We start from the raw sequence: 18,883 nt of genomic DNA, 5'->3' as shown, positions 1-18,883 counted from the left end.
ACGGAACCCGCCCTTCTGTCTGTCTATCACTTTGGATCCTTCCACCCCATCATTCACCATGCTCCAGCTACATGTTCGGTTCCATACACTCTCCGAGGTTTTTGCTACCTTACTAACCAAACAGTCCTTCTGGATCCTCAAGCAGTTCACTCTCAAATATTCAGGAAACCTTTCTTGACCACCCAAACTATATTAACTGCTCCCCTCTAGAAAATTTTTTTATTGTGGTACTGAGATGGAACCCAGGGACATTCTGCCTTTAAGCTATACCCCCCAGCTCTATTTTTTATTCTTTATTTTGAAACAGTGTCTCACTGAATTGCAAAGGGCTTCACTAAGTAGCTGAAGCTGGCTGTTAACCGTGATCCTCCTGTCTCAGCCTCCCAAATGCTGGGAGTACAAGTGTGTGCCTCCATACCCAGTTTTACCTCCAGTAATTCTAAAGCACTCCAAAAGTATCAAAATTATTTATATGTTTATCTTTTATTGCCTGTTGCAATGTAAGATTGCAGTTCTCCCGTGCCTGGAAGACTCATGCAGAGACTCCATCATAGGCGATGGTGTGGTATGAGTACCTGGGCAGGATTGGGGCATTCCCAATAATATCAACTAAATGCCTTAAGAAAGCATTGCGAACTTTTAAAGTTCTCCCTTAGAAAATATCTCTTGGAGACTGAGCACAAGTGCTGAGACCACAGCAGAGGGCTGGGCAAGGATACAGGATCCTGTGTGTTAGCCATTGCCGGGTCTGCCTTGTCCAAACATGACTAACACCTGGCCCCTCTCCTCAGAGCATGCCTGCTCTCTCCTCTTCCCAGGAGTGGGTGCATGCTTCTACTTCAGTGACTACGCCTCCTCCTCACTCTGGTGGTGCACACTCTACTTTCCCCTCAGTGGGTCACATTCTGTCATGTGGGCATCCCTTGCTCTCTTTCCAGAACCCAGAAATCATTCATGGAGTCACGACAACTTTATTTTGGTAGCGGGCTCGGGCAAGGGCGGGCTGCATGCATGCACTCTGCGTTGAATGCAGGTGGCTGGGCTGAGCTTTGTAGGTAGGGGAAGGTACATCAGGATGTTCCTGCTGTTCAGTTTCGTGGTGCCAAGGGGCCCTGCCATGTATACAGGGCAGGAATACACATCCAGGCCGGGGGGTGCTGGCAGGTTATTGGTGCCCTGGGCCTGTGCGCTGACTCTCACGGGTGGCAGAGGGCTGGGCTGGCTGGAAATACTGTCCAGCAAGACCCCAGCTATCGGGTCCCACTGGGCGTTCACAATCTGTAGCCCCATCAGTAGCAGTCCTGTCTCTGGAGCCTTGGGATTCGGACCATTCACCACCTGGGGGCGCCAAAAGAGAGTTAGGCAAGGCAAGGAAGATGGGGTTGGGTAGAGATTAGAGAAGAGATTGGGATTATTGAGGGGCCAGATCACTCCTCAAGAGGCAGATGGGGTGTAATCGGGGATTTCGAGGGAGTGGAGTGGGGAGCGGGAGGGACAATGCTCAGATACCCGGAGGCACAGAGGGTTGTTGTTCAGCTCTTGACGCTTATGTGGGAGATGACCAGGGCCACCAGGAAAGTTCGAGCTGGGCACACACTGTCCCAAAGCAGCTTCCCAACGCAGTGCCAGCAGCAGGCGGCTTGGGTGACTAAAGGCAGACAGATGAAAGACGCGCTCCGGTATTCTGGTACCTTCGTCCGTGCACACGCCCAGGTAGCGAACCAACAGCTGGCCGCGGCGTGACAGCTGTCGCAGCCATTGCCAAGGCGGCTGTGGGCCAGCGGTTGCATGGGGTCGCCAAGGCGGGGGTAGGCGGCCAGTCCAGAGGGCATGGGCCACCGCCGCACAGCGGCGGGAGGAGCAAGGGGGTTCACCCTTCAGCTGCCCCAGTAGGCAGTCAAGGTCACTCTGTAGAGTGCCCACCAACTGACTCAGTTCCAGCACCTCGGCCTCCAGGAAGCCCTCCAGCGGCTGCCGAGCATTGGGCCCCAGCACCGGCCATGGGGCTCCACTCTGGTCTTCAGGAATGTGGTCGGTCAGCACAGCCTTCAGTGACTCCAGCCGGCGCGTGGCCTGCACTAGCCTTTGCAACAGCCGCTTCTCCGTGCGCCGTGCAGCCACGCCCGCTGCAGGAACCCAGGTGGATGAAGTCCGCTGCAGCGCGCTCAGGAGAGCACGACTCCGGCATCGCAAGAGCCAGGCCTGGGGCCCCTCACTCATTCCGCAGAATCGGGGTTCGGATGGCGTGGTCAGTAGGTGCATCTGGGCCTTGCACTCCGAGATAGCATCCAGTTCCTCTAGCTCTTGGGGATGGAGGTGACCGGTGAGGAGCAGGATGGACTCTCCCCACCCCAGACCCTTTACGCTACCAGCCCCATCCCTACATGAATATTGATCCTCCATATACCTTCATTGGCACCGTTGTCCACACCCCTGTGGGCAAGACACTGCCCTGTACTATTCCCCACCCCAACACAGATACCTGTCTGGGCTTACCTGGGCTGGGCATCAGAGTGGCCAGCAGGTACTGAGGTGTGTGTGGTTGGACCCAGCTCTGGCTGCCGGAGCTCAGGCAGGCTTCAGTGAGGCTAATCAGGGCCTCTCTGTCCTTGGCATCTCCCAAAGGTCCCCCATAGAAAACTGAAGCTGAGGAGGAGGCCAGAGCCCCTCAGTTCCAGTCCTCCCTCCCATTTCCAACCCTTCTCCCTGCACCTAAAGTTGTAAAGTATGTCCCAGTCTCAAAACTCCCACCTACATCTGTGTGTGTGTGTGTGTGTGTGTGTGTGTGTGTGTGTGTGTGTGTATGGAACCTAGGGGCACTCAACCTCCACTGAGCTACATCCCCAGGGGATAGCCTCACTAAGTAGCTGAGGCTATCCGAGAACCTGGGATCCTCCTTTCTCGTCTTCCCAAGTATTGGGCTAACAAGCCTGCACCACCACACCTGGCCCACCCACACCCTTTTCCAGGCCCTCCTGGGGACTGATGGCTGCACAGAGGACAGGAAGTGTCTCACCAGCCAGCTCCTGCATGGCAGTCCCAGGATTACTGAGGCTGGCCCACAGCTGCTTTTGGGTCTCAAGGGCCTGGGTCAGGGTTACTTGACTCCTGGGGGAGGGGAACAGAAAGTAAAGCTTTAAATGCCATCGATATGCTGAAGACTCTCAAATCTTTACAAATCCTGCCCAAACCTGTCTCCTGAGCACCAGGCTCATTAGGGCTCACTAGTTATTGCCCCTTGGCACCTCAAATACAGCTTGCTCTAAACTGAAATCATCATATTCCCTGGGAAACTTGTTCTATCTCCTGTCCCAGTAAGAGATACTACCAGGACCCAACTGCCAAAGGCAAAAATCTGGGCATCATCTCTGACTCCTTCTTCTTCCTCCTTCCATATTTAGTCTTTATCCCTTTGGGAACTGCCACCTCATCCCTGCTATCCATACCATGACCTCTATCCTGGAGACTGCCAGAGTCTTCCCAAACTGATCTGCTTGCCTCCTGTCCTGCTTGCTCTGGTTCATTCTCTACACTGTAGCCAGAGTGATCTTTCCAACAAATAGGATCACGTTCCTTTTTCTACCTAAAACCTTAAGTGGCTTCTGACTGTTCTCAGGATAACATCAGGCCCCTTGCTGAGGCTTTAAACACCCTTTGTGACAGCTTCACCTCTCTCTCCTCAAACCCAGCATCCCTACCTCAACCACCCTTCTGCAGAGTTTAGTTCCCTCTGTTCAAAAAGACTCTGATTCGCCTTTAATTTTTCCTTTCTTTCTTTCTTTCTTTCTTTCTTTCTTTCCTTCCTTCCTTCCTTCCTTCCTTCCTTCCTTCCTTTCCTTTCCTTTTTGTGTGTGTATGGTACAGGGGATCGAATGCAGGGCACTCCACCACTGAACACATCCAAGCCCTTTTTTTTATTTTGAAACAAGTTCTCACTAAGTTGCCCGGGCTGGCCATTAACTTGGGATCCTCCTACCTCAGCCTTCCTATTCATTGATATTATAGGCATGTGCGACCCATCTGGCTTTGCCTCTGCCTTTTTTTTTTTTTTTTTTTTTTTTTTTGGTGGTACTGGGGTTCCTGGAAGCCCTTCTACTGCTGGGCTACACTCCCAGACCTATTTTATTTTTTTATTTGGAAACAGGGTCTCTTAAACCAGCGCGGCTGGCTCGGAACCAGCGCGATCCTCCTGTCTCCGCCTCCCAAGCGCGGGGATTACAAGCGTGCACCACCATGCCCAGCACTGCCTCTGCTTTTAAGACTCAAGACTTAGCTGGGTGTGGTAGCCTACACTTGTAATCCTAGTATTCGGGATGCTGAGACAGGAGGATTGTGATTTCACAGCCAGCCTCAGTTACTTAGGTCCTCTGTAGCTTACTGACATGCTGTTTCAAAATAAAGAATAAAAAATATGACTGGGGGTATAGCTTGGAGGTAGAATGCCCCTGGGTTCAATCCCCACTGCCATACACAAAAACAAAACAAAACAAAAACCCTCGAGACTCAATGCAAAGTGAGATCCCAAAGTCCTTGGAGAAGCCTTCCTGGACTACTACTTCTTCCCTTTCACTTTTCAGAGCTCTCAAAGCTAGAATTATTGTTACTCAACCTAGCATGTGAAAGATGGTCAGTGTGTCCTAAGTGACTGAACAGATGAGGCAGGTCTCTCACCAGTGTCCCCTGTGTGTCTGCAGCCTCACTCCGTAGAGCTGCCGGTGTACAAGGAGGCCATGGAGAAGGAGCAGAGGTAGCGGCCGGGTAGGAGGTCGCATATAGAGTCCTTGTTGGGCCAGCTCCACACTGTCCATCAAGATGCGGCCCAGCTCTGGGGACTGGTCCCAGAACACAGGCATACAGTGCTGAGTCAGCACAGCTAGGTTGGGGAGAGAAGAGCACTGAGTCAGCACAGCCCTGGAGCCTTCCCCATCCCATCTGAGAGCCTGTGGGCGAATGCTCACCTGGCATGGAAGCGCTGGCCTCCGCAGACACGATGAGCCAAAGGCGGAAACCTCTGTGGACAGTGACCACATCCTCGTTTTCAGGCTGGGCGTTAGCACTGCTAAGCTCTTCCAATTCCAGGTCTGAGACTAGTAGAGATAGATAAAAAGCTGAGAACAGTCTTCAGGTTATGGGTCAGACACAGGTCTAGGGGTCAGAATTAAGACTGGGGGACCAGAAGTCAGACACAAGGCTTGGACGGAAGAAGTCATCAAGGAGGCCTGAGAGTTCAAGCTCGGGCCCAAGAATAGGGGTGGACCCTAGAAGCCATTTCTAGGCAGCACACCCACCTGTGGCTCTATCCATCAGTTCCAACAAGGGCTGGAGCAGCTCTTCTGGCCAGTGGGGCAGCAGATGACAGTTATCCAGTACCAGCCAGGATCCCTCAAACATAGCCTGGTAGAGAGTGCTGACCACAGTTGAGACCGGGTCCCAGGCTTCAGATCCCAGAGATATCACCTGCAGATGCTTCTGCCCCTGGGGACCAACAGAAAGATGGCAGAGTGGCTCCAACAAATCCTGGGGTGACCCAAGGGACTCAGAGTAATGCAACAATGATCCAAAAAGTACCAGAGTCATCCAGAAAGATCCATGGGAATGTGAGGGGGAGGAGGGCCCACAGCCCAGCCCAGCCCACAGGAGTGCAGACACTCTGTGACCCAGAGATGAGGTTCAAACCTGCTCATCCTTGGCAGCCAGATTCCGGATGACAGTCAGAGGATGCAGAGTGGCGGTGGGGTGGCCGGGTGGTGGCAGCAAGATCAGTATGGGCTGCATAGCCTGACTACATTCAAAGGGCAGGGCGGGGGCACCCAGGCTTTCATCCAGGGACCTGCCCAAGGTGCTGGTGGTGAGGTCTGCCAGGGCACCTGCCAGGCACTCAGGTCGCAGCACACGCCACAGGATCAGCTTCTGGAGGAGGCTGAGTGGCTCAAGACCTGGCCCCGGTGCAGGACCCAGCACTGTGGACGAGAGGGACAAGTATTCCTGCCAAACGTTAGAGTGGCCTGCCAGAGACGCACGCAGCCCCGCAAACGGGGGCAGCAGCTCTAACAGCCTGCATTCCTGCCAGGCCCTGGGCCCTATCCACGCCGGCCGAGCCACACCTGGTTCTGGTCGGCTGTGGCCTGCGCTGGGAGAGGCTGCCAGTCCGGGACAGAGTGCCAGCTTCTCCAGCTTTGGGGCCTTCATTCTCACTTGCAGCAGAGCCAAAGAGCTCAAGGCACCCACCAAGGGGATGTGGCTTAGGCCCAGTGCGGCCACGGTGCTGCCCAGCAGGTAGTGAGTTAGGCGTATTTTCAGCTGCAGCAGGTGGCTGGTGAGGTCCTCCCCATGCTGCGTATCATGTGGCTTCATGCTGTCCAGAGCCTGCTTGGTGACTTCCAGCCAGGTCTCTGAGCTTCTCCGGAAAAACGGCAGCAGGTCCTGCAGTGGACTGAGGGCCTTTATAATGGCCATACCATGCCAAACCACTTGTCTGTAGGGTACCCACAGCTCCACCTCCTGCAGCTTCTGCTCTTCTAGATCCTCACGATTAGCATGTAATTGACAAATCTCAGCCTGGTTCCTCACCATGTCCCGCAGAAACTTGGCTGGTTTCCGATGCTTTGGGTCCTGAATCAGCAGTGTGCTCAGCAATTGTTCCTGTGTGTAGTAGTATTTGTTGGCTGGATCAGGTCTCTTCCCATAGTCCCCAAACATCTACACTCATCTCCACCTCCAAACCTAAAACCCTTCTAATACTCATCCTATCCCATAGTCTGGGCTCCTAAGCACCTCAGCAGCCTCTGTGGCTTTGCAGGAGTCCAGGATGCTCATCTTCAGTTCCTGCCAGCGGGTTTCAAGTTCAGGACGCTCTCTGCACAAGAGTTCATGCAGCATTTGTTCTTCGAGCATTTCCATGTTCAGACCCAGATCCAGGACATTCAGCCCTTTCAGCAGTTCACAACCTAATACTTGGGGTCACAAGGAATATGCTTAATGCCAGCCCCTTGGCAGAGCCAGAGGATGGGGCAGACAGGGAGTGTGGCTCCCCACCACTGTTCTGTTCTGAGCCTACTCTGGGCCAAGTTGAATGAAGCCCTCCCAGGGAGGATCCTGGAGCCTCATGTGTGTGCAAAGCAGTGCTAGCAACTTACCCTCTGGGTCTCACCTTTGTTCAAGACATGGAGGGGGAGAGTAGTGCTCAGATAGAGACAGAAGCCAGGCTGCACCTGGGGTGGACCCAGCTGCTCCCGCTGCAGCAGCCATTGCAGTTCTTGGCACCCTAAGCCCATCTCCATGTTGGTCAGAAGCACGGGCAGGCCTGTGTGAGGAAGCAAGGACCACCTACCCATGATGCCAGCACCCATGCTGCCCACCCCTGCAGGAGGTCTGGCTCTGACAGCTCTCCTCTGGCTGATGGGAGAGTCCCCTCAAGATGTTCCAGCACAGTGAGATGAAGGGTGGGAGCTGAGGTCAGACCGAGGTTGAGAGAGGCCTGTGCAGTCACAGGATTGGGGGAAGCCGGGGGGCTGGTGGATGGGCATCGGTTCTCACCACTGGCAGCTGCTTCCAGGAGCTGAGGACCCAACTCGGGGTCAGTGCCTGAGAGCACATTTAGGCAGAGATTAGGTAGAGACTGAATCTCAGAGGCTGGCTTTGACTCCTGACTCTCTGTCTCAGTCTCTTCTTTCCCTTCCTCCTCTTCCTTTTCCTCTTGCTTTTGCTCTCTCATCTCCTCCTCACTTTCACTTTCCTCTGCCATTGGTTCTTTTGTCTGGTCTGTAGCCTTATGTGTCTCTTCATCATCATAAATCTCAATCATATCCTCCTCTGTCTTCTCTATGCTTTGATTTCTCGTGACCTCCTTCCCTGGGACAGAGAGATAGATGCACAGGAGTACTTTTGGGAGGAAGAACTGGGCTCGAGAGAGCACTCTTCTCCCAAGGGCCCCGTTCCATGAGGGCAGGTCTGCAGGAAGACAGTGGCAAACTAGTTTAAGCTCCGTGACTCCGTTTTCTTATATGCAAAATGGTGTTGATATTAGGGATGACCTCATTCAGAGAAGATTAAACACAATGACACATAAAAAGTGCTTATACCCGTGTGCAGTAAGCACTCAACAAATGTTGATTATCATAATTATTATTTTTTTGAGGGTCTGGGGATATAACCCAGGGGCATTCTACCTCTGAGCTATACCCCCTGCCCTATTTTTTATTCTTTATTTTGAAAACATGTCTCACTGAGTTGCAAAAGGCCTCACTGAGTAGCTGAGGCTGTCAGAGAACCATGATCCTCCTGTCTCAGCCTCCTGAATGTTGGGATTACAAGCATGTGCCACCACGCCTGGCTATTGCCACTGTGTTTGGTATTACAAGTGTGCACCACCACGCCCAGTTTATCAGCCCCATTTTTTCAAAGAATCCTGCTGAGTTGCTGAAACTCTTGCTAAATTGCTGAGTTTGGCCTCAAACTTGCGATTCTCTTGTCTCAGCCTCCCAAGTATTGAGATTGTAGGCATGTGCAAGCACTCCTGGCTCTGTGTGTGTGTGTGTGTGTGTGTGTGTGTGTGTGTGTGTGTGTTAGTGGGGATTTCAGGTGTGTTCCACCACACCTGGCAGTATCAGCCTCATGAGTAGCTGGGACTACAGGTTCTAACCACTGCATCTGCCTCTTACTAGTTTTTTGACAGAATTTCTTTCTTACACGTGCCCTGTAGCCCCCTCTATCTTTGAGCCAGAAAGTCCCTTTGTTTTAAATCTCCTTGTCTTCTCTCCTTTCTTGAAGGGCTCATTTGAGTATACTGAGTCTATATAGATAATACAAGATAATATCTCTATCTTAAGGCCAATTTATTACCAATCTTTTTTTTTGGGGGGGGGTATTGGAGATTGAATCCAGCAGCATCCTATCTTCAGGGTACACCCCTAACCTAGCCCTTTTATTTTAAAATAGGGTCTTGCTAAATTGTTGAGGGTCTTGCTAAATTGCTGTGTCTGGTCTGAAACATGAAATCCTTTTGTCTCAGCCTCCCAAGTAGTGGAATTATTGGTGTGCACCACCATATTTGGCTAATAATCTTATTACACCTGCAAAGTCTTTTCTATTGTGAAACATAACATAATCATGGGAATAACACCAGAAAGCAAAGTTACAGGAAGGGAGGGGGCAGAATTCTTTCTACTACATTTAGCTCCTCAGATTTCTGGAATATCTGTTGCTTTCATGACAAAAGGGACAGAAATGACCAACAGTAATTCTGACATGCTACTTGAAAGGGCAGCAGACATCTTGCAACTATGATTGCTGTGTGTTAAGTTTCTAGGACTGCCATAACAATCATCAAACAGTAGCTTAAAACCATAGAAACCTATCCTCTCATAGTTGTTGAGGATAAAAGTCTGAAATCAAGGTGTTGGCAAGGCCACACTCCCACCAAAGCTCTAAGGGAGAAGCCCTTTTGCCTCTTCCATTCTCTGTTGGTTCTGGGCAGTCCCTGGCTTGCGGCTACATAGCTGCAGTCTCTGCCTTCCTCTTTTTTTTTTTTTAAAGTTTTGCAGTATTGGGGATAGAACTCAGGGGCATTCTACCTCTGAGCTACACTCCCAGCCCTATTTTTTATTCTTTATTTTTGAAACAGGGTATCACTGAGTTGCAGAGGGCCTCGCTAAGTAGCTGAGGCTGCCCGCGAACTGCAATCCTCTGGTCTCAGCCTCCTGAATGCTGGATTACAAGCATGTGCCACCATGCCTGGCTCTGCCTTCCTCTTTAATGGCCTTCTCTTCTGTGTATCTGTCTTCTGTTTCTCCTAAGATGATTGCCATGGGACTCAGACTCATTCATAATGAGCAGGGTGATCTCATTTCAAGGTCTCAACTTTCATTACATCTGCAAAGATCCCCCTTTTTTCCCCCTCTAATGAGATTACATTTTTTTTCCCCCTCACTTACTCAATCCTTCAATTCCACCTTCTGGGAAATCAACACCTTCTCTCTCTTCTCCCAGGAAATATTCCTTCCAATGTTCCACCCAAATATGATTCCCAATTGAAACAGTCAATGAAAATGTTCCCCTAGAATTTCTGAACTTGGATAAATTTAAATAGTAAATCTCTGGGTTGTGGGAAAGGTTTCTGATAGTGGCAAGGAGACCAAGGAACTGGAAGATCCTGGCATTGGTCAGTCATGGAGAGTCATGATCATTGCAATAGGAACCAAAAATAAAAATAAAAAAGTAAATAGGACCAAATTTATCAACATAGTCTAGGCTGATAAAATCTGGGATATCTTGCCCATAAAATTTTAGTGTTTTGCCGGGCTGGTGGTACACGCTTGTAATCCTAGCATTCGGGAGGCTGACAGCCTCAGCTACTTAGTGAGGCCCTTCACAACTCAGAGACCCTGTTTCAAAAATTTTAAAAAGACTTAAAAAATCGGGCAGCGGGGGGGGGGGTGTAGCTTGGAGGTACAATGCCCCTGGGTTCCATCCCCAGTACCATAAAAATTTTTTCAGTGTTTCCTCAAAGTGTTGGGCAGTTTGAACATTTGGACACCCCACAAGCATTATATTGTTAATTCTGCCTTACCTTTGTCCTTGGTGTGAGCTGGCACCAAGCTTGTGTCCCACTCTAGAGGCAGCGGCTTCAACCAGAGGAGGGCCTGGTTGCTGGGGTCCAGCAGCAGAGGCCAGCGGCAACTGTAGTAGTGGGTGGTGCTCCGGAGAAGCGCGGCTGCCACACGGGCTGACTTTGCCTGGGGCTTCAGGTCTCGGTCCCACTGCTGCTGTTCAGACTCACAGCTCAGCAAGGACAGAATACTGAAGGGAAAGCGCGTGGCCAGCAGGGGGGTCTTTAAAGGAATGGTGACAGACTTCTTCTTCTCTTTCAGTGCCTGCGCCACATCATCTGGGCCCAGAGCTTCCTGAAAGCCCCGGCACAGAGCCAGCCACTTGGCCAGAAGTTCCTGGCGCCGCGGTGGTGGGAAGGGACCCAGGTAGATGATGGCAGCTGAGGACAGGAGGGCATCTCCAAACAGAGTCAAGCAGTGTCCCCTCAACTTCTAGCGTAAAGGGAAGACAGAGGGAGTACAGAGCAGGAAGGAGGGGCAGGCAGAGGGGAGGCAGGGCCAAGCCAGGTGGCACAGGGCAAGCAGGGTGGGGCAGCGCCAAGGAAGCAGGGCCTGCGGTGGGGGTGTGACATGAACCAGGAGGAGACATCTGGGAGGGGACTGGTTACCTGCAGCTGTGTGGTCCAGGTGTTCATGGGTGTGATCAACGCAGTTCTTATGGGCCATCTGTAATACTGACCATACTGCGCCTGATTGAGGGTATCTATTGTTTGGGTGTGTGAACACTGGGCATCCTCCAGCTTCTTAGTCAGAGTCAAAGTTTTCTCTAGCATCTCCTGGGCCTGAAACTGGTAGCGGCCTAGACGGGCCTGTTCCCGAGCCAGGGTTGCCTCCACTTGCCTCAGCAGCAGGCCCGTGGGCAGGCCCCTGCGGTGTGCCAGCCCGTAGCGCAGCACGGCCCAGAGCCAGACCGCCAGGTTTGCTGTGGGGACACTCACTGCCCGAAGGGCTGCATCGCTCATGCTTGGAGCCTTCAGAGCTTGGTTTAACTTTATCAGGTCTAAGTCTGTCATCTTCTCCTTGGGGAAGAATACCAGCTCCTGGGCGGACGGTTGTTAAGGGGAGAGAAGACACAGGTGTTCAAGACCTTGATCCAAAAGTCCCTCTGTGCCTCCTCCTGCTCCCTCATCGTGCTTCATCTTCTCTACCTGATAAAAATCTTCCTTGCATAAAAGCTGCTTGGCACTGGCCCAGCCTGTCTCACGGTGGAACAGGTCACACAGTGCATCAGTCACCCGGATTACAGGTTCCGGTGGTGCTCGGTAGCTCCGTATCTCCTCGAAGTCAGCCACCTGCAGCTGGCTCAGAGGACCCAGAAACGCCTTGCTCATCTAAATGAGAGATGCTGAGGTGAGTTCTGGAAATGGTCTTCCCTTCTGAGGTGTTTCTTCATCTTCCCCTGGGAATCCTCATGAGGGGCCGCCCCCCAAGTCACCCTATCACCATTCCCTTTTCCCCTGGAGGCTCCATCATGAGTCAACTGGTTCCTTTCCCCCGGGCATCTGAGGAGCAGTGCAGGACACACAGAGGGAAGGACGCACCTGCTCCAGAAAAGCCTCATGCTGAGCCTTCAGGGCATCCCGCTGTTTGGCCAGGTTCTCAATGAGGTTCTCCTGATGCCGACAGTCTGCCAACAGCCTCAGGTGCTGCAGCCTGTTTTGATCTAGCTGCTGCTGAAATTTGCTGAGGCTCTGGAAACAGAGGTCAGGCCCTGTATCCCCAGATCCTGGGCCATGGGGGAACACTGCAGGGGAAGACCCCTCGGGCTTGATGAGGCAAACAAGCTGAACACAAAGTAAGCCACAGATAGTCTCAGCTCTGGGTCTGTCACTTACTGGTCTGTGAGTCAGACATCAAGTAATTGCAGCCCCAAGTAGGCGATTGCTTTTCCTGCAGCCACTTCACCACACAAGCTCGGAAAATCTGACTCCAAAGCCCATGTGAGCAACTCTTAGGCCAGGCTCTTTATCTTACTTGACAATGGTTGACAATGGTTGTTACATAAGATGGTTCCTTCTCTCTGGAAGCATTTTCCCTCCTTGGCCTTCATGATACTGTGTTCTCCTGGGGTTTTCCCCAACTTCTCTGGCTGCTCTTTCTCGGTCTCTTCCTCTTCTATTCCTCAACAATTTTTGCAGGGTCCCCTCTTCTCACCTATACTCCCAACACACCATACCCTCCCTAATATCATGGCTTCAATTATAAATATATTAGGCTGATATTCTAAAATTTTCCAGATCTCTCTCTCCAGCCATGTTCCTGCCCAAGATCTACTCTGTGTATTGATATGCTTAGTGGAAAGCTCCTCTTAGATGTCTCACATGCCCCTCAGATTCTATGTACTTCCCCCAAATGAATGTAGTGGTTAGCACACCCCACCCCGTCCCGTGCGATCTTACTTCTCACTGGTCTCCTTTTCCTCAGAGAACCGTGGCAAAACATACCCAGGTGTTACCCACTCCATCGCCTCTGTACCGGCTTTAAACCCAGATCATCGCTGAGGTCTTTCAGGTATACCTCCAAATGTGTCTCAGCTCCACTCCCATCTCCACATCCATCACCAGCACTCTAGATCTCTCTCTCTCTCTCCAGCTGCAACAGGTTCCTAACTGATCCAATCCCTCTCCTTTGGACTATCCTCTACACTGCAGCCTTATTGGTTTTCTAAAAACTGGATCTCATCATCATACTCCTTAACACTTGCCACTCCTGTGCTTGGTTGGTGAAGCCTTCTTGACTAGGCACCTACTCATCTTTCCAACCTCTTATTTTTCTCTCTCCTGGCACTCTACTCTCTAGCCATTCCTGATGTTCATTGAAAGTGGTGTGTGTTCTCTTGCCTCTGGGCCTTCACATAATCCAGCTTGGGACATTCTTCTTCCCCACCTTCATCCACACCTGGATAAAATCTTATCTAACCTTCAGGCATCAGCTTTGATGTACATATGTTTTACTTTATTTTTTTTTGTACTGAGGATTGGAACCAGAAGCGTCCTTCCCCCGAGCTACATCCCCAGCCCTATTTTTTTTTTTTTTAAACAGGATCTCTCCAGCTTTCTCAGAGTCTTGCTTAGTTGCTCAGATGGTCTGAAACCTCTGATCTCAGCCTCCCAGGTACTGAGATTACAGACCTGTACTCTCATTTACCTGGCTCATTTACATTTTTAAATATACTCCTTTACATTTTAAAGGATGTTTTTTCAGTCCCTACCGTGTTGTACCGTGCTGTCTTACATATTGGACAACTGTGCTTTCTCTAGAAAGCTTTTCTTGATACTTCAGTGCTCTCTGGACTTTGTCATAACATACTGTTTTGAAACTGCCTGGATGAGTTTATATCTTCTAGTAAACTACAGGGAGCATGAAGGCAAGAGCAGTGACTTAATTTCTCTTATAAGGGACAATCTGACCTAATACTAATAGTAACCAACATGTGCTGAGCTCTTACTATCTATATGTCAGCACTTCTAGGGGCTTTATGTGTAAGACTTCATTTACTCCTCATCATAACCTTTTTTTTTTTTTTTTTTTTTTTGGTACTGGGGTTCCTGGAAGCCCTTCTACCTCCAGGCTACACTCCCAGACCTATTTTTTATATTTTTGTTTGGAAACAGGGTCTTTTAAGCCAGCGCATCTGGCTTCGAACCTGTGAGATCCTCCTGTCTTTGCCTCCCAAGCGTGGGGATTACAAGCGTGTACCACCAGCCCGGCTGTCATTATAACCTTTTAAGATTAGGGAAGCTTTTCTGATTTATTTGGATCTCTGCTTTCTCACCAGTAAAATAGAAAAACAATAGCATTTAAGATTCCATGTGGTAAGGAATCTATCTGCCTACCTCGCAATCTAAATGCATATATAGACATAAACATAGGCATACATATTTACAAATGCCTGGACAAAGCAATTATAGAGTTTGATTAATTTTGTTTAGTACAGAAGTGAGCAAATGAATCAGGAAGACTTCCGGGAAGATGGCGACCGAGAAAAGCGGGGCTTAAGAGCTCCGCTAACAACAAATCTCCATTACCACAAAATCAGCGCCTTTCATAGCCAGAAAACACCATCACCAGTGAAACAAAAAATCACCAGGCTCCAGAGAGAAAGCGGACTGAGAACAGAGCCACAGAGGAGATACACCGGCCTCGCGCCCGAGGACGCGGCAGCAGCGCCATACTGCCGGCGGCAGCGGCGAATTCACCAGACGGCCACAGCAAGCCGAGGTGAGCCACTGCGAACAGCTAGGCGAGATTTCTCCGCGCAGAGAGCATCTACAGCTCCCAGTGGCCGAGCTCAGCACACGCTGCAGGGATTCAGAGTAGAAATCAAAATCAAGAAGAAAAACGCCAGCCCCATAGCCGAGGGCGTAGCAGCGGCGCCATATTGCTACCGGCGGCAGCAGCAGCGAATTCAGCGAGGCCAGTACAGCTATATCTGCGTACTCAAGAACAGTGAGTCAAATTGCGGGCCACAGAGGAGAAATCCCTGGGACTTGACCCAGTGGGGGAGGGGCGGTGGCCGAGATATCACACCATAGGAGAACGTGCAACCTGGCATCCCCCAGAGTCTAAAGCAGCCTCTATCGACTCTCTGGGTCGGAGACTCTGTGATAAAACCCAGTAAAGGAGTAGTGGGGTCTGAGATACTACTGACTCGAGATCCAGAACACCTTAAGGGAAGTCATAGTGACCCAAGGGAAGAACCCAGAGAAGGCACAAACATCCGAAATCATGGGAAAGAGGAATAATACTGGAGCAATTAATGCCCACAACCCCACAACATCAGAACCCGATAAAACAGAAATTCAGAGATTTCTAGAAGATCAAATCAGGAAAATAACTGTAGAAATAATAGAGGTGCTTCGAAAAGAACTCAGAGAGAGCCAAAAAGAGATAAAGGATGCAATTAATGAAGTAAAGGCCTCAATTCAAAGCACAAACAACCGATTAGACCACATGGAGAACAGAATCTCGCTCTTAGAAGATGATCATTCCAAAAATGAACTCATAGTTTCTAATCTAGAAAAAAATATCCGACAGCAGGAATCTGATATTGAAGAAATATGGGCCCATTTTAAGAGAGCTAACCTAAGAATAATTGGAATAGAGGAGGGAAAAGAAAGTGAAACCAAAGGGATCAACAATCTCTTCAAGGAAGTAATAGCAGAAAATTTTCCAAACATAGAGCAAGAGGTTGATACAAAGGTCCAGGAAACTTATAGAACTCCCTTTAGACAGGATCAGAGAAGAGGATCCCCACGCCACATAATTGTCAAAATGACCAATGTGGAAGCCAAGCAGAGAATCTTAAAGGCAACAAAAGCAAAGGGCCAAGTGACATTCAGAGGCAAACCAATTAGAATCACTCCAGACTTCCCAAATCAAGTTATGAGAGCCAGAAGGACTTGGAGTAACATATTCCCAATTCTGAAAGAAAACAACTTCCAGCCAAAAATTTCCTACCCAGCAAAACTTTCTATCAAATTAGATGGAGAAATAAGAAGCTTCCATGACAAACAGAAACTGAAGGAATTTATGTCTTCAAAACCAGCACTAGAGAAAATACTCAAAGAGATTAACTACAAAGAAGAAATAGGTAACACACTCCAGAACTAGAGAAACAAGATTTTCCATCCAACAGACAACTAAGATTGGTTATCTGTGGAGATTCATTATTTATGTTAGTCTTTTACCTATCTCAAAAGGGTATTGTTTGCCTTTATTGTTGTTAATTTTTAGGATTTCTAGTTGGAATATTAATATACCTTCAGATATAGCATTTGGGAATATTTTATCCCATTCTATTAGTAACTGTTAACTCTGTTTACATTGTCTTTGGATATACAATTTTTTTTTTATTTTTTAGGGAGTTTGTATACTCCTCTGTTGCCTGTGCCATTGAAATCATAACCAAGAAATCACTGCCAATTTCAATGTTGTGAGGTTTAATGACCCAGATTTTCTCCTAAAAGTTTATAGTCTTAAGATTTATATTTAGGTCTTTTATCTATTTTGAGTTAATATTTGTATATGGGATTAGGTAAGGGTCTAATTTTATTCTTTTCCATGTAATTATTATTTTTTAACAATATTTAGTTAAAAGATTTTTATTTCCACCACCAAATGTTCATGGAAACCTTGTCAAAAATAACTTGACAATATAGGGAAGAATTTAGCTCTAGGCTTTTATTTAACTCCAATGGTTTATATATCTGCCTTTAGAATAGTACTACACTGTTTCAATTATTGTAGCTTTATATGGTTTGAAATCAGAAAATATATATCTTCTAGCTTTGTTCTTTTTCAAGATCGTTTTGGGTACCTAGAGTCCATATTCCATATTAGGATAGATTTTTTTCTGAAAAATAAATATATAAATATATGATAGTTTCACCTAAAAAAAATAGAAAAAATATTCTCTGGTAAGAAAGAAAGCAAAAAGAAATATTGAAATGTTATCTTTAAGTCATCAAAAGCTTGATATCAGACAAATGAAACTGTTATGTGAGATTATCATTTTTAATTTTAGATAAATTGCCATAATAGTAGATGTCAACTACTAAGCCAAGCATGGGAGGGAGGGATAGGGAGAGAATGGGGTGGGGATTGGGTGGGGGCTGACTCAGAAAAGTGTGCATGTATGTCTACAAAAGTATATATCCTACTATGATGTATGAATACAGTGCACCAATAAAAAAAAAAAGTAAAAAAAAACCCCAAAAAAACAAACAAAAAAAAACCAAATGAATCAAAGGTAGGGCCCAAGACAAAAAACTAGGGAAACATGGAGATTCCTATTTCTTTCTATCTTTCTCTTATAACTCAACTGAGTCTTGAGGTCTAATCTAAGCTGGTGACCCCATGAAGTAAATAATAGGAGAACCCCAGTAACCTGAGCATTCCAGGGGGCACAATTTACACAGAAAACAATTAAAATCATGTAGGCAGATCCAACATAAGCCATGCCTCTGGAGTTGTGCAATACTGGGTGATTTTTCTTTTCTTTTCTCTCTTCTTTTCTTGTACTGGAGATTGAACCCAGGGGCATTCTGCCTCTGAGTTATACCTGTAGCCCTATTTTTTATTCTTTACTTTTGAAATATGGTCTCACTAAGTTACAGAGGTTCTCACTAAGTAGCTGAGGCTGGCCATGAGCCTGCAATCCTCCTGTCTCAGCTTCCCAAGTACTGGGATTACAAGCATGTGTCCCCATGCCTGGCTCACTGGGTGTTTTTTCTGAAGGCACCCATATGAAGAAGCCGTATGGAGCTGGGCATGTACGGCCTGAGAGCCTGCTAGAAGTCAACCTGATTACTCAATTGTGAGTTGGGCACTAGTTCACTTCTCTGTAGTCATTACCACTGCAACTTTTTTTTTTTTTTTTTTAGTTTCGTAAAGCAAGAAGAAAAACAAAGTGTTATTTCAAAACTTATCATATTCAAAACCAAATAAAACTTCTCTTTAGTTTGGGAAAATACCTTTAACTGGGAGTATTTTGCTTTATAAGGTGTGATGACCCCCACCCCATCAGTTTCAGCCAGATATAATAGACTTTTTACCCAAAGATGATTGCTCTGTATAACAAAGTAAAAGGATTTGGAGTTTGTACTAGAAAAAAATTTATCTTATTCCATGAGAAATATTTTGAGAAAAAACTAAAGGAAAATATGGGATGGCTCAATAACATTGTGGAATAGGAGCAAGGTGGGAGGGAGGAGTGTAGAATTTGGTCATTGGGAAATGCCCAGCAAAGCAGGGTGACTAAGGAAATTTAGAAACCTAATATCCTATTTAAATATACCTCTGTTTCGCCGGGCGTGGTGGTGTGCACTTGTAATCCGCACGCTTGGGAGGCTGAGACAGGAGGATCGCGCAGGTTCGAAGCCAGTCTCAGCTACTTACTGAGGCTCTCAGCAACTTAGTGAGACCCTGTTTCCAAATAAAATATAAAATGGGTCTGGGAGTATAGCCCGGAGGTAGAAAAGCCTCTGGGTTCCACCCCCAGAACCACCAAAAAAAAAAAAAAATACACACACACACACACACACACACACACACACACACCTCTGTTTTGGTTTTATGCTATCGTGTAAATTTCCTCCTACTGCCTCGCCCATCCAAATTCCTTTGCTATATATGACAGCCTTGTATATTTGGTGCTTTTTTGGAAGCGCAGGACAAAGTGATATGGGCAAAAGAGATGGTTGCAAGAGGTGAGCCAACTAGTGGTGATGCTGAATTCAAGGGAGGAGGATATGAATGAAAGGTGACTGTGGGAA

At 48.2% G+C, this 18,883-nt stretch overlaps 1 protein-coding gene across 1 annotated transcript in view; it reads right to left on the bottom strand.

Annotated features, from left to right (window-relative positions):
- Positions 1 to 960: 960 nt before the first annotated feature.
- The window catches only part of DNHD1 (dynein heavy chain domain 1), a gene marked incomplete at both ends in the record, with an annotated part of 77,313 nt that continues 59,390 nt past the window's right edge, over positions 961 to 18,883 (bottom strand). Inside the window, 16 exons of the mRNA XM_080689920.1 lie at positions 961 to 1,338; positions 1,510 to 2,303; positions 2,497 to 2,646; positions 3,017 to 3,108; positions 4,672 to 4,873; positions 4,959 to 5,087; positions 5,289 to 5,475; positions 5,677 to 6,642; positions 6,775 to 6,953; positions 7,151 to 7,303; positions 7,537 to 7,632; positions 7,726 to 7,851; positions 10,568 to 11,039; positions 11,216 to 11,647; positions 11,756 to 11,938; positions 12,149 to 12,298. Coding sequence (XP_080546046.1) covers positions 961 to 1,338; positions 1,510 to 2,303; positions 2,497 to 2,646; positions 3,017 to 3,108; positions 4,672 to 4,873; positions 4,959 to 5,087; positions 5,289 to 5,475; positions 5,677 to 6,642; positions 6,775 to 6,953; positions 7,151 to 7,303; positions 7,537 to 7,632; positions 7,726 to 7,851; positions 10,568 to 11,039; positions 11,216 to 11,647; positions 11,756 to 11,938; positions 12,149 to 12,298 — 4,689 coding nt within the window. The remainder of the gene's footprint in view (positions 1,339 to 1,509; positions 2,304 to 2,496; positions 2,647 to 3,016; positions 3,109 to 4,671; positions 4,874 to 4,958; positions 5,088 to 5,288; positions 5,476 to 5,676; positions 6,643 to 6,774; positions 6,954 to 7,150; positions 7,304 to 7,536; positions 7,633 to 7,725; positions 7,852 to 10,567; positions 11,040 to 11,215; positions 11,648 to 11,755; positions 11,939 to 12,148; positions 12,299 to 18,883) is intronic.

The sequence above is a fragment of the Muscardinus avellanarius genome (assembly GCF_963383645.1).
Source record: "Muscardinus avellanarius genome assembly, chromosome: 1".
Classification (NCBI taxonomy): Eukaryota; Metazoa; Chordata; class Mammalia; order Rodentia; family Gliridae; genus Muscardinus; species Muscardinus avellanarius.
Note: the sequence above shows the minus strand (reverse complement) of the source record. Positions and strands in the feature narration are given on the sequence as shown.